The 20,612-nt window shown below is 45.3% G+C and overlaps 1 protein-coding gene across 1 annotated transcript in view; it reads left to right on the top strand.

Annotated features, from left to right (window-relative positions):
- Nucleotides 1–832: 832 nt before the first annotated feature.
- LOC137528995 (cytochrome P450 2G1-like) overlaps nucleotides 833–20,612 on the top strand; it is a 52,740-nt gene continuing 32,960 nt past the window's right edge. The window contains exons 1-4 of the mRNA XM_068250848.1: nucleotides 833–1,024; nucleotides 9,626–9,788; nucleotides 11,736–11,885; nucleotides 16,670–16,830. Coding sequence (XP_068106949.1) covers nucleotides 845–1,024; nucleotides 9,626–9,788; nucleotides 11,736–11,885; nucleotides 16,670–16,830 — 654 coding nt within the window. The 5' untranslated portion in view covers nucleotides 833–844. The remainder of the gene's footprint in view (nucleotides 1,025–9,625; nucleotides 9,789–11,735; nucleotides 11,886–16,669; nucleotides 16,831–20,612) is intronic.

Raw genomic sequence — 20,612 nt, 5'->3', positions numbered from 1 at the left:
AGGGATCAGAGCAGGATCATCCACCAAGACAAGACAAATAACATTTATATCGCACTTTTCTCCTGGCGGACTCAAAGCGCCAGAGCAGCAGCCACTAGGGCGCGCTCTATAGGCAGGAGCAGTGTTAGGGAGACTTGCCAAAGGTCTCCTACTGAATAGGTGCTGGCTTACTGAACAGGCAGAGCCGAGATTCGAACCCTGGTCTCCTGTGTCAGAGACAGAGCTCTTAACCATTACACCTTCCAGCCACCAGGCAACCTAGGCAGGTGCTTGGAGCCTAGTGGTCATCAAGGGGCCCACCTTCCACCGTCTTTGACCTTTCTCCACTCAGCTTATCAAAAGGACCAGAGGGGGTCACCAAATTTTAATCCATCTCTGTAAGGGATACAGCGATGTGTCACAAACAGTAGAAGATAAATGGGTTTTTTAAAATGTCATGGGTCTGTGTAAAGGTTAAGGTAAAGAGGGGAATACTAAAGCGGAATTGGATGGGAAGGGGCAATGGGAAAAATAAAGATTGATTTTGGTACTATGAGCTAGTCAGTGGTCTCCCCTGAGCATTATATGCAATAGAAGCAAACACTTTGTATGACTTTACCTTACCGTTTGACTTTACCTTATTTAACTCTGCTGTCCCTGTTGACTGTTCTCATTGTGAATCGTTGACTTGCTGCCTCTGGGTTATCAGGCATTGTGGTACAGCACAACACATACTATGATGCAGAGATTTCATAAATTGGCCAGCAACCAGTGCAAATACATTTGCATAATTGTCAGTATAAATGTTCTTAGCTTTTATTACAGCTTTGGTTACAGCTAGCTCTATGATCTATTAGACTACAGCATGGAAATGACCATTTACATAATCCTGATTTTGACTATTCTTATTTCCTATATGTTTCTTTACTCAACATGGAATACTTTCTATAGAAATAAGAATTTGCCCCCTGGACCAATGCCACTGCCGATTATTGGGAACGTCTTGCATATTCATAAAGGTGAACTGGTGAAATCTTTGAACCAGGTGAGTCTACTGATGTTAACATTTTTACTTCATGTATTATAACTTCTCATGGATTGTCAGCTTAATGGGGCAGCATCTTGCTCACTCTCTGAGTCATTATTTTATTTTTCTTTGCATTTGTAATCTACACCTGCCCTAGCCCACTGATCACCACTTCTACCTCCCCATACACGACTTCCCTTTACCTACTGTCCTATACCTTAACCACTTGAGGACCACAGTCTTTTCGCCCCTTAAGGACCAGAGCCTTTTTCTCCATTCAGACCACTGCAGCTTTCACGGTTTATTGCTCGGTCATACAACTTGGAGCTGGGAAAAAAGGGCGCAGGCAGCTAGTGGACAAAAAGGGCGCCGCCATTAACTCCCATAATAAATAACGTTTAATGGGCGCCGTGGTGATTTACGTTTATAAAAATACTAAACATATTTATCTTATTTAACTAATTAAAACATTATTTAAAGTTTTATACCTTACTGTTTTTAAAACATTATTCACAAAATAAAGCGATCAGTACGTAATGTAAATTGCAATATATTTTTTGGAGTCACAATTTGTAAAACATTATTATCCACATAATAAAGCGATGACTAAGGGGGGTGGTTAGGGTTAGGCATCACCAGGGGGGTCTTAGGTTTAGGCACCAACAGGGGAGTCTTAGGTTTAGGCACCACCAGGGGAGTCTTAGGTTTAGGCACCAACAGGGGGGTCTTAGGTTTAGGCACCACCAGGGGAGTCTTAGGTTTAGGCACCACCAGGGGGTCTTAGGTTTAGGCACCAACAGGGGGGTCTTAGGTTTAAGCACCACCAGGGGGGTCTTAGGTTTAGGCACCAACAGGGGGGTCTAGGGGTTAGGGATAGGTACAGGGAGGGTTCTGTGTGAGAGTAGACTTAGGTATAGTTTTACTACAATTTTAGTAATATTTACTAGTGTTTTACAACACTTATTACGAACGTAGTTATATTTATATCATCGTTATAAAGAATATTTTCAGATTTTATTATAAGAACAAACCATAAATGAAGGTTATTCACAATAATATACAATTATAACAATTAATCATATATTATCGTTATTTTAATAAACGTAATTCTAAGTTTCACTTTTGAAACAGAGAAGATTAAAGTTTTCACAATTGCCGATTTCATAAACATTATTTAACGATTTATAAATTTGTTAAACATTATTTGTAAACGAAATATAGCACACTATTTTTATAAACGCTATTAATGATTAATTGTTAATTAGCGTTTACACCCCGCGCCCTTTTTGTCCGGGCGCCCTTTTTGTACGTACGCATACAACTAGGGATGGGACGAATCCACAATTTCTTCGAATCCGAATCCGGATCCGAATCTAAAAAGGTTCTCGAATATCTCGAACCTTTCGAATCCCGAATCTAACGAATCCTGCGCATAAGAATTGTGCGATCCATGGTATAGTTGCCCGCAGTATAAGGTACCCAGGCATAGGTGCCCGCAGTATAGGTAGCTAGGTAAAGGTGTCTTCAGTATAGCTACCAAGGTATAGGGGCCCTTACTATAGGTTGCAAGGTATAGGGGCCTTCACTATAGGTTGCAGGGTATAGTGGCCTTCAGTATAGGCAGCAGGGTATAAAGGGCCTTCAGTATAGGCAGCAGGGTATAGGGGCCTTCAGTATAGGCAGCAGGGTATAGGGGCCTTCAGTATAGGCAGCAGGGTATAGGGGGCTTCAGTATAGGTAGCAGGCTATGGGGGGCTTCAGTATAGGCAGCAGGGTATAGGGGCCTTCAGTATAGGTAGCAGGGTATAGGGGGCTTCAGTATAGGTAGCAGGCTATGGAGGGCTTCAGTATAGGCAGCAGGGTATAGGGGCCTTCTGTATAGGTAGCAGGGTATAGGGGGCTTTAATATAGTTAGCAGGCTATGGGGGGCTTCAGTATAGGTAACAGGCTATGGGGGGCTTCCGTATAGGTAGCAGGCTATAGGGGGCTTCAGTATAGGTAACAGGCTATGGGGGGCTTCAGTATAGGTAGCAGGCTATGGGGGGCTTCAGTATAGGTAACAGGCTATGGGGGGCTTCAGTATAGGTAACAGGCTATGGGGGGCTTTAGTATAGGTAACAGGCTATGGGGTGCTTCAGTATAGGTAGCAGGCTATGAGGGGCTTCAGTATAGGTAGCAGGCTATGGGGGGCTTCAGTATAGTTAGCAGGCTATGGGGGGCTTCAGTACAGTGAGCAGGCTATGGTGGCTTCAGTATAGTTAGCAGGCTATGGGGGGCTTCAGTATGGGGGTCTTCAGTATAGTTAGCAGGCTATGGGGGGCTTCAGTATAGGTAACAGACTATGGGGGGCTTCAGTACAGTAAGCAGGCTATGGGGGCTTCAGTATAGTTAGCAGGCTATGGGGGGCTTCAGTATGGGGGGCTTCAGTATAGTTAGCAGGCTATGGGGGGCTTCAGTATAGGTAGCAGACTATGGGGGTGCTTTAGTATAGGTAGCAGGCTATGCGGGGCTTCAGTATGGGGGGCTTCAGTATAGGTAGCAGGCTATGGGGGGCTTCAGTATAGTTAGCAGGCTATGGGGGGCTTCAGTATGGGGGGCTTCAGTATAGGTAGCAGGCTATGGGGGTGCTTTAGTATAGGTAGCAGGCTATGGGGTTGCTTTAGTATAGGTAGCAGGCTATGGGGGGCTTCAGTATGGGGGCTTCAGTAAAGGTAGCAGGCTATGGGGGGCTTCAGTATGGGGGGCTTCAGTATAGTTAGCAGGCTATGGGGGGCTTCAGTATGGGGGGCTTCAGTATAGTTAGCAGGCTATGGGGGGCTTCAGTATGGGGGGCTTCAGTATAGGTAGCAGGCTATGGGGGGGCTTCAGTATAGATAGCAGGCTATGGGGGGCTTCAGCATGGGGGACTTCAGTATAGTTAGGCTACGGGGGGCTTCAGTATGGGGGGCTTCAGTATAGGTAGCAGGCTATGGGAGGTTCAGTAGAGGTAGCAGGCTATGGGGGGCTTCAGTATAGGTAGCAGGCTATGAGGGGCTGCAGTATAGGTAGCTGGGTAATCCTCCTCCCTCCCCCCGCAGCCTTCTCCACTCGTCCCCCTGCATAAATAAGGAGAAGCAGCCTCTCACCTCCAGCATCAGCGTGGAGCCCAGAGCGGCAGACTTCTCCCTTCACTTCCTGGTTCCCCCTAGTGGCCACCTGACCGGCTCTTACTGATGACGCGTAGTAAGAGCCGGTCACTAGGGGAAATAAGGAAGTCTGGAGGAGGTCTGCCGCTCCGGGCTCCACGCTGGAGGTGAGAGGCTGCTTCCTCTTATTTATGCGGCGGGCGAGCGGAGGAGGCTGCAGGGGGAGGAAGGAGGACAATTGCGGACGGGTAAAGCGGCGGATGCGCGGCGATGCAGCGTCGGGATGCGGCGGATTCGGCGATCAGAAAATGGCGTCGGGATTCGAATCCACGAATCTCGAATATTTCCTAATATTCGGTGGATTCGCCGTATTCGTCGTCCCATCCCTACATACAACCTACCACCTGAATGAATTTTACCTCCTTTTCTTGTCACTAATACAGCTTTCTTTTGATGCTATTTGATTGCTGCTGCGAGTTTTAGTTTTTATTATATTCATCAAAAAAGACATGAATTTTGTCCAAAAAAAATGACTTTTTTAACTTTCTGTGCTGACATTTTTCAAATAAAGTAAAATTTCCTATACATTTGAGTGCGAAAGTTATTCTGCTACATGTCTTTGATTAAAAAAGAAACCATTCAGTGTATATTTATTGGATTGGGTAAAAGTTATAGCGTTTACAAACTATGGTGCCAAAAGTGAATTTTCCCATTTTGAAGCATCTCTGAGTTTTCTGACCACCTGTCATGTTTCTTGAGGTGCTAAAATTCCAGGATAGTATAAATACCCCCCAAATGACCCCATTTTGGAAAGAAGACATCCCAAAGTATTCACTGAGAGGCATGGTGAGTTCACAGAAGATTTTATTTTTTTGTCACAAGTTAGCGGAAAATGATGCTTTGTGACAAAAAAAATAAATAAAAAAAGTTTCCATTTCTTCTAACTTGCGACAAAAAAAAAAAATTAAATCTGCCACGGACTCACTATGCTCCTCTCTGAATACCTTGAAGTGTCTACTTTCCAAAATGGGGTCATTTGTGGGGTGTGTTCACTATCCTGGCATTTTGGGGGGTGCCTAATTGTAAGCACCCCTGTAAAGCCTAAAGGTGCTCATTGGACTTTGGGCCCCTTAGCGCAGTTAGGCTGCAAAAAAGTGCCACACATGTGGTATTGCCGTACTCAGGAGTATAGTAGTATAATGTGTTTTGGGGTGTATTTTTACACATACCCATGCTGGGTGGGAGAAATATCTCTGTAAGTGACAATTTTTTGATTTTTTTTTACACACAATTGTCCATTTACAGAGATATTTCTCCCACTCAGCATGGGTATCTGTAAAAATACACCCCAAAACACATTATACTACTTCTCCTGAATACGGTGATACCACATGCGTGGCACTTTTTTGCACCCTAACTGCGCTAAGGGGCCCAAAGTCCAATGAGTACCTTTAGGATTTCACAGGTCATTTTGCGACATTTGGTTTCAAGACTTCTCCTCACAGTTTAGGGCCCCTAAAATGCCAGGGCAGTATAGGAACCCCACAAATGACCCTATTTTAAAAAGAAGACACCCCAAGGTATTCCATTAGGAGTATGGTGAGTTCATAGAAGATTTTTTTATTTGGTCACAAGTTAGCGAAAATTGATTTTAATTGTTTTTTTTTTCACAAAGTGTCATTTTCCGCTAACTTGTGACAAAAAATAAAATCTTCTATGAACTCACCATACTCCTAACTGAATACCTTTGGGTGTCTTCTTTCTAAAATGGGGTCATTTGTGGGGTTCCTATACTGCCCTGGCATTTTAGGGGCCCTAAACCGAAACCAAATGTCGCAAAATGACCTGTGAAATCCTAAAGGTACTCATTGGACTTTGGGCCCCTTAGCGCACTTAGGGTGCAAAAAAGTGCCACACATGTGGTACCGCCGTACTCAGGAGAAGTAGTATAATGTGTTTTATGGTGTATTTGTACACATACCCATGCTGGGTGGGAGAAATATCTCTGTAAATGACAATTTTTTGATTTTTTTTTTACACACAATTGTCAATTTACAGAGATATTTCTCCCACCCAGCATGGGTATGTGTAAAAATACACCCCAAAACACATTATACTACTTCTCCTGAGTACGGCAATACCACATGTGTGACACTTTTTTGCAGCCTAGGTGCGCTAAGGGGCCCAACGTTCTATTCACAGGTCATTTTGAGGCATTTGTTTTCTAGACTACTCCTCACGGTTTAGGGCCCCTAAAATGCCAGGGCAGTATAGGAACCCCACAAGTGACCCCATTTTAGAAAGAAGACACCCCAAGGTATTCCGTTAGGTGTATGGTGAGTTCATAGAAGATTTTATTTTTTGTCACAAGTTAGTGAAAATGACACTTTGTGAAAAAAACAATAAAAATCAATTTCCGCTAACTTTTGACAAAAAATAAAATCTTCTATGAACTCGTCATACACCTAACAGAATACCTTGGGGTGTCTTTTTTCTAAAATGGGGTCACTTGTAGGGTTCCTATACTGCCCTGGCATTTTTACAGGCCCAAAACCGTGAGTAGTCTGGAAACCAAATGTCTCAAAATGACTGTTTAGGGGTATAAGCATCTGCTAATTTTGATGACAGGTGGTCTATGAGGGGGCGAATTTTGTGGAACCGGTCATAAGCAGGGTGGCCTCTTAGATGACAGGTTGTATTGGGCCTGATCTGATGGATAGGAGTGCTAGGGGGGTGACAGGAGGTGATTGATGGGTGTCTCAGGGGGTGGTTAGAGGGGAAAATAGATGCAATCAATGCACTGGGGAGGTGATCGGAAGGGGGTCTGAGGGGGATCTGAGGGTTTGGCCGAATGATCAGGAGCCCACACGGGGCAAATTAGGGCCTTATCTGATGGGTTGGTGTGCTAGGGGGTGACAGGTGGTGACAGGAGGTGATTGATGGGTGTCTCAAGAGTGATTAGAGGGGGGAAATAGATGCAAGCAATGCACTGGCGAGGTGATCAGGGCTGGGGTCTGAGGGCGTTCTGAGGGTGTGGGCGGGTGATTGGGTGCCCTAGGGGCAGATAGGGGTCTAATCTGATGGGTAGCAGTGACAGGGGCTGATTGATGGGTGATTGATGGGTGATTAGTGGGTGATTAGATGGCAGAACAGATGTAAACAATGCACTTTGGAGGTGATCTGAGGGTAGGTCTGGGGCAATATGATGCTGTGGGAGGGTGATCAGATGCCCGTAAGAGGCAGGTTAGGGTCTGATCTGATAAGTGGCAGTGACAGGTGGTGATTGACAGGTGATTGACGGGTGAAGGACAGGTGATTACAGGGGAGAATAGATGTATACAGTACACGAGGGGGGGGGGGGGGGTCTGAGGTCGTTCTTAGAGTGTGGGTGGGTGATTGGGTGCCCTAGGGGCAGATAGGGGTCTAATCTGATGGGTAGCAGTGACAGGGGGTGGTTGATGGGTAATTAGTGGGTGTTTAGAGGAGAGAACAGATGTAAACAGTGCACTTGGGAGGTAATCTGACGGAAGGTCTGCAGGCGATCTGATGGTGTGGGTGGGTGATCAGATTGCCCGCAAGGGACAGGTTAGGGGCTGATTGATGGGTGGCAGTGACAGGGGGTGATTGATGGGTGGCAGTGACAGGGGGTGATTGATGGGTGATTGATAGGTGATTGACAGGTGATCAGTGGGTTATTACAGGGAAGAACAGATGTAAATAATGCACTGGCGAATTGATAAGGGGGGGTCTGAGGGCAATCTGAGCGTGTGGGCGAGTGATAGGGTGTGATTGATGGGTGATTGATGGGTAATTAGTGGGTGTTTAGAGGAGAGAATAGATGTAAACAATGCATTTGGGAGGTGATCTGACGTCGGATCTGCGGGCGATCTTATGGTGTGGGTGGGTGATCAGATTGCCCGCAAGGGGCAAGTTAGGGGCTGATTGATGGGTGGCAGTGACAGGGAGTGATTGATGGGTGATTGACAGGTGATTGACAGGTGATCAGTGGGTTATTACAGGGGGGATAGAGGCATACAGTACACGGGGGGGGGGGGTCTGGGGAGAATCTGAGGGGTGGGGGGGTGATCAGGAGGGAGCAGAGGGCAGTTTAAGGTTAAAAAAAAATAGCGTTGACAGATAGTGACAGGGAGTGATTGATGGGTGATTAGGGGGGTGACTAAGTGTAAACAGTGGTCTGGGGGGTGGGCAGCGGGGGGGGGGGGGGGGTCTGAGGGGTGCTGTGGGCGATCAGGGAGCAGGGGGGGGGGGAGATCAGTGTGCTTGGGTGCAGACTAGGGTGGCTGCAGCCTGCCCTGGTGGTCCCTCGGACACTGGGACCACCAGGGCAGGAGGCAGCCTGTATAATAGGCTTTGTATACATTACAAAGCCTATTATACGTATTACATGCGGCGATCCGGGTGCTAGTAACTCGCCGGCGCTTCCGAACGAGGGGTGATGCTCGTGTAAAGTCCTGGATGCGAGCATGAGAGGAGGTAATCAGCTTAGAGGCCAGGAGAATACTTGGGAGGAGCAAAGGTTGCGGGAGGGACAATATCTAGAGATTAGTGAGGAGATGTATGGAGGGGACAACTTGTGAAGGGCTTTGTATGTTAGAGTCAGGAGTTGGAACTGGATCCTCTGGGTAATGGGTAGCCAGTGGAGGGAACGGCACAGTGGGGCTGCATCAGAGGAGCTTGTGGAAAGGTGAATGAGGCATGCCGCTGAATTTAGAAGGGATTGGAGAGGTGCTAGCCTGTTTTTTGGTAGACCACGGAGCAGGGTGTTGCAGTAGTCTAGACGGGAGATGATTAAAGGGAACCAGAGAGGATGAACTATACATACCTGGGGCTTCCTCCACCCCCAGTTTATTTACTCAACAACAATGCATGGCATGTTGACCGTATATAAAGGGTTAATAATAAAAAAATAGAGATACTTGGATTGTAATCAGTGTTATTTAGAGCCACGTTTACAAACATTATTATTATTAAAACCACAGTTTGCCAAGTACCCTGTGTTGTCCGGTAGATTATCTCAAATACCACTTGACTCATATATTTTTGTTAGGAGTAAAAATGGAATATAAATGTTCTTAAAATTTCCACTATGCTTTTACTTAAAGGTCAACTGTAACGAGAGTTATATGGAGGCTGACACATTTATTTCCTTTGCCTTGCTATCCTGCTGATCCTCTGCCTCTAATACTTTTAGCCATAGCCCCTGAACTAGCATGCAGCAGATTAGGCGTTTCTGACATTATGGTCAGATCTGACAAGATTATCGGCATGCTTGTTTCTGGTGTGATTCAGACACTACTCTAGCCAAATAGATCAGCAGGGCTGCCAGGTAACTTGTATTGTTTAAAAGGAAATAAATATGGCAACCTCCATATACTTCTCACTTCAGTTGTCCTTTAAGTGAGAGAAATGAAATACACATGGCAGCCTCCATATACCTCTCATTTGCTTTCATGTTCTCACTGTACAATTTCAGCTGAAAGAGAAGTATGGGTCAATATATACACTGTACTTTGGATCACGGCCGGTAGTAATTCTCTGTGGCTACCAAATGGTGAAAGAGGTTCTGGTTGACCGCGGAGAAGAATTTAGTGACCGAGGCCGCCTGCCAACAGTAGACAGGTTCTTCAAAGGACATGGTAAATCTTAATGTCTTTTCTTTTCTTCTATATGTTCTCTACTTACTCGAGACCCTCAGAATGTGTCTATGGTCACTCTGTAGTCACAATATGATGTACTGTTGGTACATTTCAGATCATTCAGACTATATTGACTGAACAAGTGATTTGCAAAATGTTATAGAAATGGCAACATGAGCAGCTTATACAATGCAAAAACCAACTGGAACCTGAGTATGCCCCATGTCTAGGTACAACAATTTGGAGAACAAGACAGCACAAAGAATGATTTACAATGCACAAGGTGATATCTCATAAAACATAGCTTTTAATAAATCCAATAAAAATTCCCTTAGGACAGGTAAAACAAACAATACATCATGGTAATAGGATTATATGCACCCTGATGCCCATTTCACAACCATGGAAGGTCACTTCTTCTTTAAAGGCCTGTAGTAATAGTGCAAATCTGCATAAAAGTAAAGTGATATACATCTATAAACAATATGTACAAAAACGCCTGCAGTGTGAACAAGCCCTAAAAGTCTAAATCCTAAAATATACGCCTATCTCAAACTGTCCACTGACGGTGTGACATCGGCTGACCGTTCCACGGTAATAGGAGTGGAAGGGACTGCTAATGAAAAATGACCTACAGCCCATCTGGTTTCTAAGCGCCTACTAAGCTTTATACTAAGCTTTATCTGCTGATATATATCATTAGTCAGCCTTGAGAGGTGAGCAGGTTAATATGTGTGTGAAGCTGAGTATGATAAACGGTCACACACTGTGAGTGCTTCTCATTTTCCACTCCCCTCCTCTTTTTCCTGCACTAAGAAGCTCCCCTAATAACAGTGTGGTAAGTGCATGATGTACCTTGGACAGGTAAGAAGCCACCAGATGCAGTATTGGCTGGATAGTGTAATGGTTAAGGGCTCTTCCTCGACATGGGAGAACAGGGTTCGAATCTGGGTCTTCCTGTTCAGTAAACCAGCAACTATTCAGTAAGGAGTCCTTGGGCTGAACTCCCTACCACCACTACCTCCTATTAATGCCCTAGTGGCGGGCTCTATAAGCAATTTTAGTCCACCAGGAGAAAAACACAATATAAATGTTATTTGTCTCTGTGTTAGTTTTAGTTGATTCATGTTTTTAGGTATACAAGAAAGTCTTAATGTTAAGCTTCACAGGGAATACTATTGACTTTACCACTGAGGCGAGAACTTCCCAGAGCACAGGGTCTAAATGACCACGGGTCTTCACCCTAAGGCCCACTGGGGCCAAAAGGATTTCGCTGCCTAGTGCCCACCAGGTTGCGCTCCAGGTAGTCCCAAACAGTGGTTCAGAGAACAGCAACACTGCAATGTGGACTAAGCGAGGTACAGAATCAGGAGGCAATAACGTGGTCGAGACAGTTCCGGGGTCAGGGCTGGCAGAGTTCAGTCGTAACGAGGAAAAAAGCCGAGGGTCGAGGCAGGCAGAGTACTTTCGTGAGCGATGAACAGGCAGAGGGTCAAGGCAGGCGGAGATCAAACGTAGTCAGGAACAAGCCGGGGTCAGATAACAGGTAATCAATCAGAGTAGTAGCTGGCAGAGTCACAGGAACAACTGCTGGCAAGTTGTATGAACAGACAGCACTGATGTGCTAGCAGAGCAGGTTTAAATAGGCTGCTTGGCGCCAAGTATCGTACGCTGTGCATGTGTACAAATGTTCGCATCGAGACGCGCATGTGTAACCCCATCAGCATGAGGTCACGCACGCGCACTAACATCCGCATAGGCCCGATTAGGCGCAGATGCGCATGCGCATACCGTTCGGCGTGACGCCATGATATAAACAAACATGTCGGCCCCTTCTATGCCTGTGGAACCTGACAGGGCCTACCAGGCTACATAGAGTGATGAGTATGACACTTAATGATGATTCTAAGTTTCCTGAAGTTTCATGAAGCTTTCTTTGGACTTCAGGGGTGATCTTTGCCAATGGCGAAAACTGGAAGCAGCTACGTCGCTTCACACTGACAACTTTCAGGAACTTCGGGATGGGAAAGAGGAGCATTGAAGAGAGAATCCAAGAGGAGGTCCAGTTTCTAATAGAGGAGCTCAGAAATCTCAGACGTATGAACTTCTTATTGTGTATACTAAAAATGTGCATAATTAGTATTATCAGTATTATTATTATTACCATGCATTATTATAATTAGCATGTCATTATCAATTATTATTATTACATATTTACAACTATAGAGATATCTGCTTATGCTCACATTTTTTTTTATGTCATACTCATTTGACAAAGATTGTTTTGACATATAAATAGCACTGTAATCTGATGGAATCGTTTGCTGTTCCTTGTAAGTTTAAAGCTTTGTTCTAAGGATGCCGCTGAAATGCGAAATCCAGTTTCTAGTCCCTTTACTTCCGAATTCCGGCTATAAAGGAGGAAGTGTTAGGCTACATTTCCGGTGAATTCTCAGCAGAGGCAGTTATTATCTTCTGCCTTGGCCAAGTTTCACTTATTATGTGTATGAGATAATGAAGGATGGCCACGTAATTCGAGGTGGGGGCATAGAGTCCCCCTATTAGAGTAGATGTTGCCATTGGAATACCGTTTGCAATGCAATTGAGTTTTTATTTTCAAAACAAAGAAATAATGGTTAGCAAAAAAGAGCTGTTGAAGCAAACTGGAATATGAGAACACAATATAAAAGAGAGCGAGTAAAACAGATTAGATACCAAAGGCAAACTCCAGAAGCAAGACAAAATGCTTATTAAATTCATTGGGCACATAAGTAAAGAGAACACCTTTGTTTGGATTAGTGCAAGACATGCCATATCCCAGAAACACAAACCATGTTTTATGCCAAGAGGATTTTAAATCCGAAGTTCAAATACAAATGTTTGCAAAGTCCTTAAAGTGGACCTGAACTCTTGCACAGGACACAACAAAAGCATAACAGAAATGCACCCTGTGTGTATTTAAAGAGCCACACTGCCTCTGAAGACGCTGCCAAAGCGAAATGTTCGTTAGGCGAGCCGTAACCACCATCATGCCCCACAACCTCTCCTGACCACAACGGGTATGTGCACCATACATGTTTTTACTGCATGTGGAATATTTTTAAGCAACTGGAAGAGCCATTAGCAATAAAGCTCTTTTAACTACAATTGATGCAGTGCTGGATCTCATATATCCCTGCTTGTTGTATGAATTTAAAGAGTTTAGCCTGTGTAATTTCCCCTAGTTTGTATCTAATCACTAGTTATAATTTGATCTCCCCCCCCCCCCCGTGTCACATGACTGCTTATGGCAGATAAGCAGATAAGCCAATTTGAAAGCACAGGCTCACCGGCGTAACAATAGGGGATGCGACCCCTGCCTCCTGCAATAATTAGCGGCAGCGGACGGGCGGCGGCAGACTGGACACATACTTCCTTAGCGCCGGAGGTCTCCGATCTCTAAGAGCTTCATGTTACTTCCTGTTTACACAGGAAGTGACATGAAGCACTTACTGATGGGAGACCTCCAGCGCTAAGGAGGTATGTGTCCAGTCGACTCGCCGCCCGCCCGCTGCCGCTAATTATTTCAGGAGGGGCAGCTCTGAGAGGAGAGCCCGAGGTGAGGGAGGGGGGCGGAATTTTTTTGCAGGGGGGCCCGGGGATTTCTAGTTACGCCGTTGCACAGGCTATAAACAATATGTCTGCTTCCATGAATCAGGTAGTATAAACTGAGCAGATTTATTTTAGGATGTGTATCAGCTGTAACAAATAAGTGTTTTTTGGTTAAAGGTTATTGTGCTGTTGTGTATCTTTTAGAGCAGAGAGGAGTTCAGGTCCACTTTAAAGGGCTCCCGAGGTGAATAATTAAATCTGTTTTTAATTACCTGGGTCTTCTTCCAGCTCCTAGAAGTCCTTAGGGTCCCTTGCCACAGCTCTAGTCCTCCCCGGTGTCCCAATGGCTTCCTGTAAATATCGACAACCCATCGGCCAGTCGGCACTTCTGCGTAGCCGCGCACGCATGCTTCCATGTCACCGGGTGCATACTGTGGCTGCTCAGTAGTACTGTGCTTGTGCAGTATGCGTCCGATGACATGGGCATGTTCCTATGCAGGTACATGTGCATGCCCATGCGCCGACCCGACGATAGGTTGGCGATACTTATGTCTGGTACACACCATGCAATTTTACATCAGACAGCCAAGTCGAATCGATTATTTCCATTAGGTCCAACCTGATTTCCGATCGCTTCTGATCGATTTTTCATAGAAGTGATCGGAAAATCGATTGGAAATCAGATTGAACATGTCGGAAATAATTGATTCGACTGTCTTTCTGAAGGGAAATTGCAAGGTTTGTACCAGGCATATTTCTGCTAAGTGGCAGTAAACTTTGTTTTCATCTGTGTACAGACTCTTTGCTGATGTCAAATAAATCACTTTTAACCTTCTTAGCGGTAAGCCCGAGCTAAGCAGCCGCGGAGGATTTCTCAGGCCCTTGTGGGCCGATTTGTACAAATTTTTTTTTGTTACACGCAGCTAGCACTTTGCTAGCTGCGTGTACAAACCGATCACCGCCGCGCCGATTCGTCGCTATCCGCTGCGCCGCGCTGCCCCCCCCCCCCAGACCCTTGCGCAGCCTGGCCAATCACCGCCAGGCAGTGCTAAGGGGTGGATCGGGACTCCCTCCGACGCCATGACGTGGATGACATCATCCCAATTGTCGCCATGGCGACGGGGAAAGCCAAACAGAAAATCCCGTTTTGAACGGGATTTCCTGTTTGCTCTGATCGCCAGAGGCGATCGGAAGGGAAGGGGGGATGCCGCTGCACAGCGGCTATCATGTAGCTAGCGCTAGGCTAGCCACATGATTTAAAAAAAAAAATTAAAGTGCTACGCTGCCCCCAGGTGGTTTTAATAGACCGCCAGGGAGGTTAAAACACCTTCAGCAGCCATTTCCAGTACAATCTGCCAGAGCTGCAGTCTGTAATCTTTCCAGAGAGCTCTGTCTGTGCCAGTCCAATTGCACTCTGAACAGTATGATGATGTTGTGTCAAGCAGCACCAATCCTACAACTTTTATGTTAGGGATGAGTGAATCTGTTCAAATCAGGGTGCTCTATTTCACCGCCTTCCCTTAGTAGGTTACCCCCAATCTCATGGACCACGTGGGCTGGTGTCACTCGGGTAAAGCCCCATGCTAGCAAGATCCCAAATTCCCTGGAGACAAGGCAAATAAAGATTAAGAAAATGGGGCCCAAGGCAAGGTAATAGTCTTTCTGGTCAATTGAGGTGGGAGAGGGGTGAACGAAGGTGGCAGCTGGGCCTCTTGGCACCCACTAGGCCCCAGGCACCTGCCTAGCTTGCTTTGTGGATAATCCTGTTGTAAAGGGAATGGCCATGCTCGGGAAGGAGGAGCAGTGTGTGTGTATTGTTGCTTCAAATTTGAAAAGTTTTGTCAACTGTGGGAAAAAAATCTTTTATACATTTAAGCATGGGGACACATATAAGCCCTCAAAGGATGATGCACAAGGCATAAAAAGGTTTTCCCAAAAATCTTTAAAATCAGTTTTCTCACAAACTACAAGGTCTTTCTAGAGATTTCGTCACTAGTGAACCTGAAATTTGGTGATGATAGCATATTTGAGGGCTTCGCAATGAGCCAAAACCAGCTCAAATGGATCACTAATGTATAGGAATGCGCTTTCCTGTTTAAACTTTAATATAGATTCTCTCAAAAACTCCGTACCAAAATTGGGGATGGTGATATATTTGGGAGGCTTCAACCAGGCTCACTGCTAATCTAACGTTGCAAATTTTGTCTACTCTTCCCTAATATTAACTCAGCTTAAGGTCACATGACCACCTTTTTTATGATGCCAGGGCCATGGCAACTCGCCCTTTCCTTGCCCCTTGTGGAAATTGTGGCAAATTACAGCTGTTTCCAACTGCCAAGCAATTAGTATCTCCCGCTGTGCAAAAAAAAAATATAAAAAAAAAACCTTTTAGCCTATCGTACTGTTTTTTTCTTGTCTGCCAGTAGTAAAGATTGTGGCCTGCAGACTCATGGTGGAACAAACAATATGAGCACATTTTAAGGTGAATATTAATCATTTCCTTCCTTCCTGTTCGGTAAACTTCCTTTTTAATATCTGGCACCACAAAATGTTTTAAGGTAGCCATAGACTGGTCGATTTGCTATTAGATCGACCAGCTGACAGATCCCTATCTGATCGAATCTGATCAGAGAGGGATCGTATGGCTGCCTTTACTGCAAACAGATTGTAAATCGATTTCAGCCTGAAACCGATCACAATCTGTGGAGCCGCCGCTGCCGCCTGTTCCCCCCCGCGCATACATTACCTGACGCTGGCTCCCGGGCATCTTCTCCGCATCTTCTCCACGCTGCACCCACTCCATCCCGGCGCTTCCTGTGTCACTCCATGACCAGGAAGTTCAAATAGAGCGCCCTCTATTTGAACTTCCTGGTCACTGCAGTGATAGGAAGCGCCGGGATGGAGCGGGTGCAGCGCGGAGAAGATGCGGAGAAGACGCCCGGGAGGCAGCGTCAGGTAATGTATACCTGATCGGATCGGCCGCCGCTAGCGACGCGCTCCCTACCCGCGGGCGATCGAGGGTAATTTCCCGCACGGCGCGATCGACGGACCGATCCGATTTCGGGAGGAAATCGGATCGGCGGGTGCGTTTAGCGCGAACGATTGGCAGCAGATTCGATCCCAGGATCGAATCTGCTGTCGAAACGGCCGCGAATCGGGCCAGTGTATGGCCACCTTTACTGTGGGCTGAAGTATTATTAATGAGTATCATGTCTCCACTGAAGTATAGCACTTATAGCATGCTGCATTCTAAATCCGACTGAGGCTAAACAAAACTATTTTTCTTTTAGAATCTCCAGTGAATCCCACCAATATCCTGCTGCAGTCCATGTCCAATGTCGCCTGCTCTGTGTTGTTTGGCCAGCGCTTTGATTATAAAGATTTGAAATTTCTTAAAATTGTTCAAAATTTTAATGAGGCATTTCGGCTCATGGGCTCCACCTGGGGACAGGTAATTAATGAGCATTCAGAAGGATTACCAAAAAATTGTGAGCACATAAAATATAAATTATTTAGTTCAACAATGTAAATGTATGTCACAATATCATACAACATGTCATCTACATTAGTCATAATGGCCAGCAATGTAATTCACACCAATTTTAATGTCTTCTTGTATAATTGAAGAGCCATTCCCTGCTAATTTGTGGTACATGGTTATTTAAATTAACCAGAGATTCCAAGTAATATAATTTTACCAAATATGCTCTTTACAGTCCCACACTCAAAAGTGTTTCAGGGCACCGAGATTAAACCCCACCCCTCCTCCCACATAGCTCTTGCTGCTCCACTCCATGCTTCGCTCCATTCTCCCAATACTTCCTGTTTCACAGCAGAAGTTCCAGCTTTGTAACAGGAAGTATGGGGAGGATGGAGTGTTGTGGCAAGAGCCAAACACCCAGGTCAGTAAACTCTTCTTGCTGTGGTCCTCTTGGCAGTCACGAGCGGGTGCAGTTTCACATCTTAGGGCTAGATCACACTGGGCACTTTATTGCCATCGCAATTCTGCGGTCCAAATCTCTCGTTTTACCACGAGAATCACAGCATGATCGTCACCAAAGTGCTGCATGCAGTGCATCACAATTCCAAAAGCTGCAGTGTGCATGTATCCATAAGGATACAAATACAATACTCAGCTCAACAAAGCTTGTTGCCGCACACTCCTTCTCAATCACTACAGTAGTACTTGTAAACGAATCTGACATAGGGCTTAATTCACAAAGCCGTGATAACTCTTATCACGGTCGCGTTAGCGTTTTGCACGCGCTATAACGCGCACAACGTTTTTTGCGTGAAAATTTGCGATTGTGCATGAAAACCGTTACGCGCGTTATAGCGTGCGCAAAACACTAGCACGACCGCGATAAGAGTTATTACGGCTTTGTGAATCAAGCCAATAGTGTAATACTGTCTCAATTCAATCAATCACAGTCAGCAATAAGAACAATCCTCCCAGGTGTCAATTCAACACTCCATGCAGTGAATAGGTGACCACTCCGTGCACTTAAAGAGAAACTCCGACCAAGAATTGAACGTTATCCCAATTAGTAGCTAATACCCCCTTTTACATGAGAAATCTATTCCTTTTCACAAAAAGACCATCAGGGGGCGCTGTATGGCTGATATTGTGGTGAAACCCCTCCCACAAATTATGAGTACGTACTCTTGGCAGTTTCCTGTCTGTGAACCTTACAGCATTGTGGGAAATAGCTGTTTATAGCCATCTCCAACTGCCAAAAAAACATGCAGCAGCTACATCACCTGCCAACAGTAAAAATGGCACCATGCAATAAACGTCACAATGTAAATCAGGGATTTAAAAGATTTTACAATGGGTAAACACTGACTAAATCATCTATAAATAATTATTGTAAAAATGAAGCACTCTTTTATTACATTATTTTCACTGGAGTTCCTCTTTAACTTCCCAACACACTAAGCACTTCTAGCGGCTCACCAGATGTAGCCCACTGTTAGTCACTGGTGGTATTCACACTTCATCAACAGAATGGCTTAGCAGCCTCACTTCCAAAATAAAAGATAAAACACAGAACATCATAGCATATTATGTCATAACAATTCAGTCAAAGCCTGCTGCCATTTGCACCTAAAGACTCCTGCGCTTGTGTCTTGCGTATCTCAATATCTTTATTGATGTCCTCCCACCTCCGGCGCGTATCATGTGGTGTCCCGCTCTCCGCTTGTCTTTCGGCTAGGGCTTCTATAGGGATACATTAGCAGTAGCACTTTGCTGATTGCCGGTGATAAGCAAAGTGCTGCAAAAGCGCTAAGTGTGAACAAGCCCACTCATCCTTAGTTTTCAGTTTATTTTAATTTCAGATTTTCTTTAAAGGACACATCCAAGCTCAATAAAAATAAAAAAATCCACTTACCTGGGGCTTCCTACAGCCCCTGCCTGCCGATCTGTGCTTACGCTTTGCTCCACGCTGGTGGTCCTGGGTCCCCTCGGCGCAGGGTTCCCAATGCGCCTGCGCGAGCGCTCTCAGAATCACGCTGACGTCATTTGGACTGTGCAGTGCAGGCGCAGGACTACTGCGCCTGCGCTGTACAGTGCAGATGACGTCAGCACGACCAGTGAACTGCACGCTGGAGCGGAGAGAGAGCCGACGCGGAAGCTAACCTGGTGAGGTCGGCTTTGCCACCGGAGGGGACCAGGAGCCACCGGAGCTGCGGCGAGGGCACAGGATGGATGTCAGGGACTGGAAGAAGCCCCAGGTAAGTGGATTTTTTATTTTTTTTATCCTTGGACCACTCCTTTAAGCATATACCTTAAATGACACGTAAAGCAGTATTAAACGATATACACAACGAATTTAAAAAAATATATATTTGGTACCCTCACAATAAATGTACTGTAACTGTAACACATTTTCCTCTGCCCAAAGCCTGGCAAATACTGGTAAATACTTTTCTTTTCTTTATATTCAATCTTGAGCTCACTTCTGCATGAAAAACATAATTGCACCAAAATCATTAGAAAAATCGCTCCAACATTGCAGGAAAATGCAGAAAAATTGCAAGCGCTTTCTTAGCTTAGGAAATAAGGGACTGTAGGTTCAAACATGTACATTCTGCTGACTATGTAATAATTATTTATGGGGGGAGGAGGGGGTGCAATGATTGATATACATTTTAATTAATTAAGAATGCATTATTTATTATTTCAAAAACAGTGTTTAATCCTGCTTTGATTTTACTATTGAGAAATACTGGTCACTCAGTCCAGAACAATTTGAACTGTAAAAATAACAAAAAGTGATGAAAGAAGCAGGTCACTTGGGGAGTAGCGTCAGAGGTGGGGTTGTGAAACTGCTACTAACAGTGGCACTATGTAAAAACAAAGCTTGCTTATATTAATTCTAGACTACACAAAACACGAGATTATGAAATAATGTATTGATTTATTTATAGGGAAGGAAAATAACTTTCTGGAATTAAGATATCAGAGCTGAAAACAGTAGGAGAACGGTGGGAGCAGACATGTATGGGGAGCTGTCCTGATGGCCACTGCTCCCCCCGTCCTCCTCTGTCCCCCTTCTTTCTTACCTAAACAGCATTGGTGCACAGGCACTGGCCCGGCTGTGCACGTCCCACGGCGCGTGACCTCGTGGTGGGGGGTGCTCTGCGCATGACATAATTGTGACATCATGCACATGCGCAGAGGGCTCCCGGCCACAGTTGCGCACTGTATGACGTGTGCAGCCAGGCTGGCGACTGTGCACTGATTCCCAGCTCTGGCGACCCAGAAGAGGCTGCCGGGGGACTTTAGGTAAGAAAGGTCGTGCGCTGTGGGATGTGCACAGCCGGGCCGCTTCTGCTAATGGTTTCAGCTCTAGTATGCTTTAAGGCAGGGGTCAGGAACTTTTTTTGTCTGAGAGAGCCATAAACTCCACATATTTTAAAATGTAATTCCGTGAGAGCCATACAATATATTTCAAACTGGGACAGTAGGGCTCCCGTCCCTGTTGCCATGGTGATGTGTACGCAGTTGATCCGCCAGGCAGCGGAAGTGTCAGACACGTCTTCAGCCTCTCTTGGGTTTCAGCAACATCAGCAATTTCCCCGAGAGCCACACAGGAGAAATACCAACTAATAGCTTGTACAATTAGGTAGCTGATTTGGGGGTTGATTCACTTGTTAGGATGAGATCCCTGCACTTTGATTTGCCCAATAGGCTGCCTGTGTCACTTGACAGGCAGCCTATTGGGCCAA

Source organism: Hyperolius riggenbachi, chromosome 8, assembly GCF_040937935.1.
Source record: "Hyperolius riggenbachi isolate aHypRig1 chromosome 8, aHypRig1.pri, whole genome shotgun sequence".
Lineage (NCBI taxonomy): Eukaryota > Metazoa > Chordata > Amphibia > Anura > Hyperoliidae > Hyperolius > Hyperolius riggenbachi.
The sequence above is the reverse complement of the archived record's forward strand: the minus strand, read 5'-3'. Positions and strand labels throughout refer to the sequence as shown.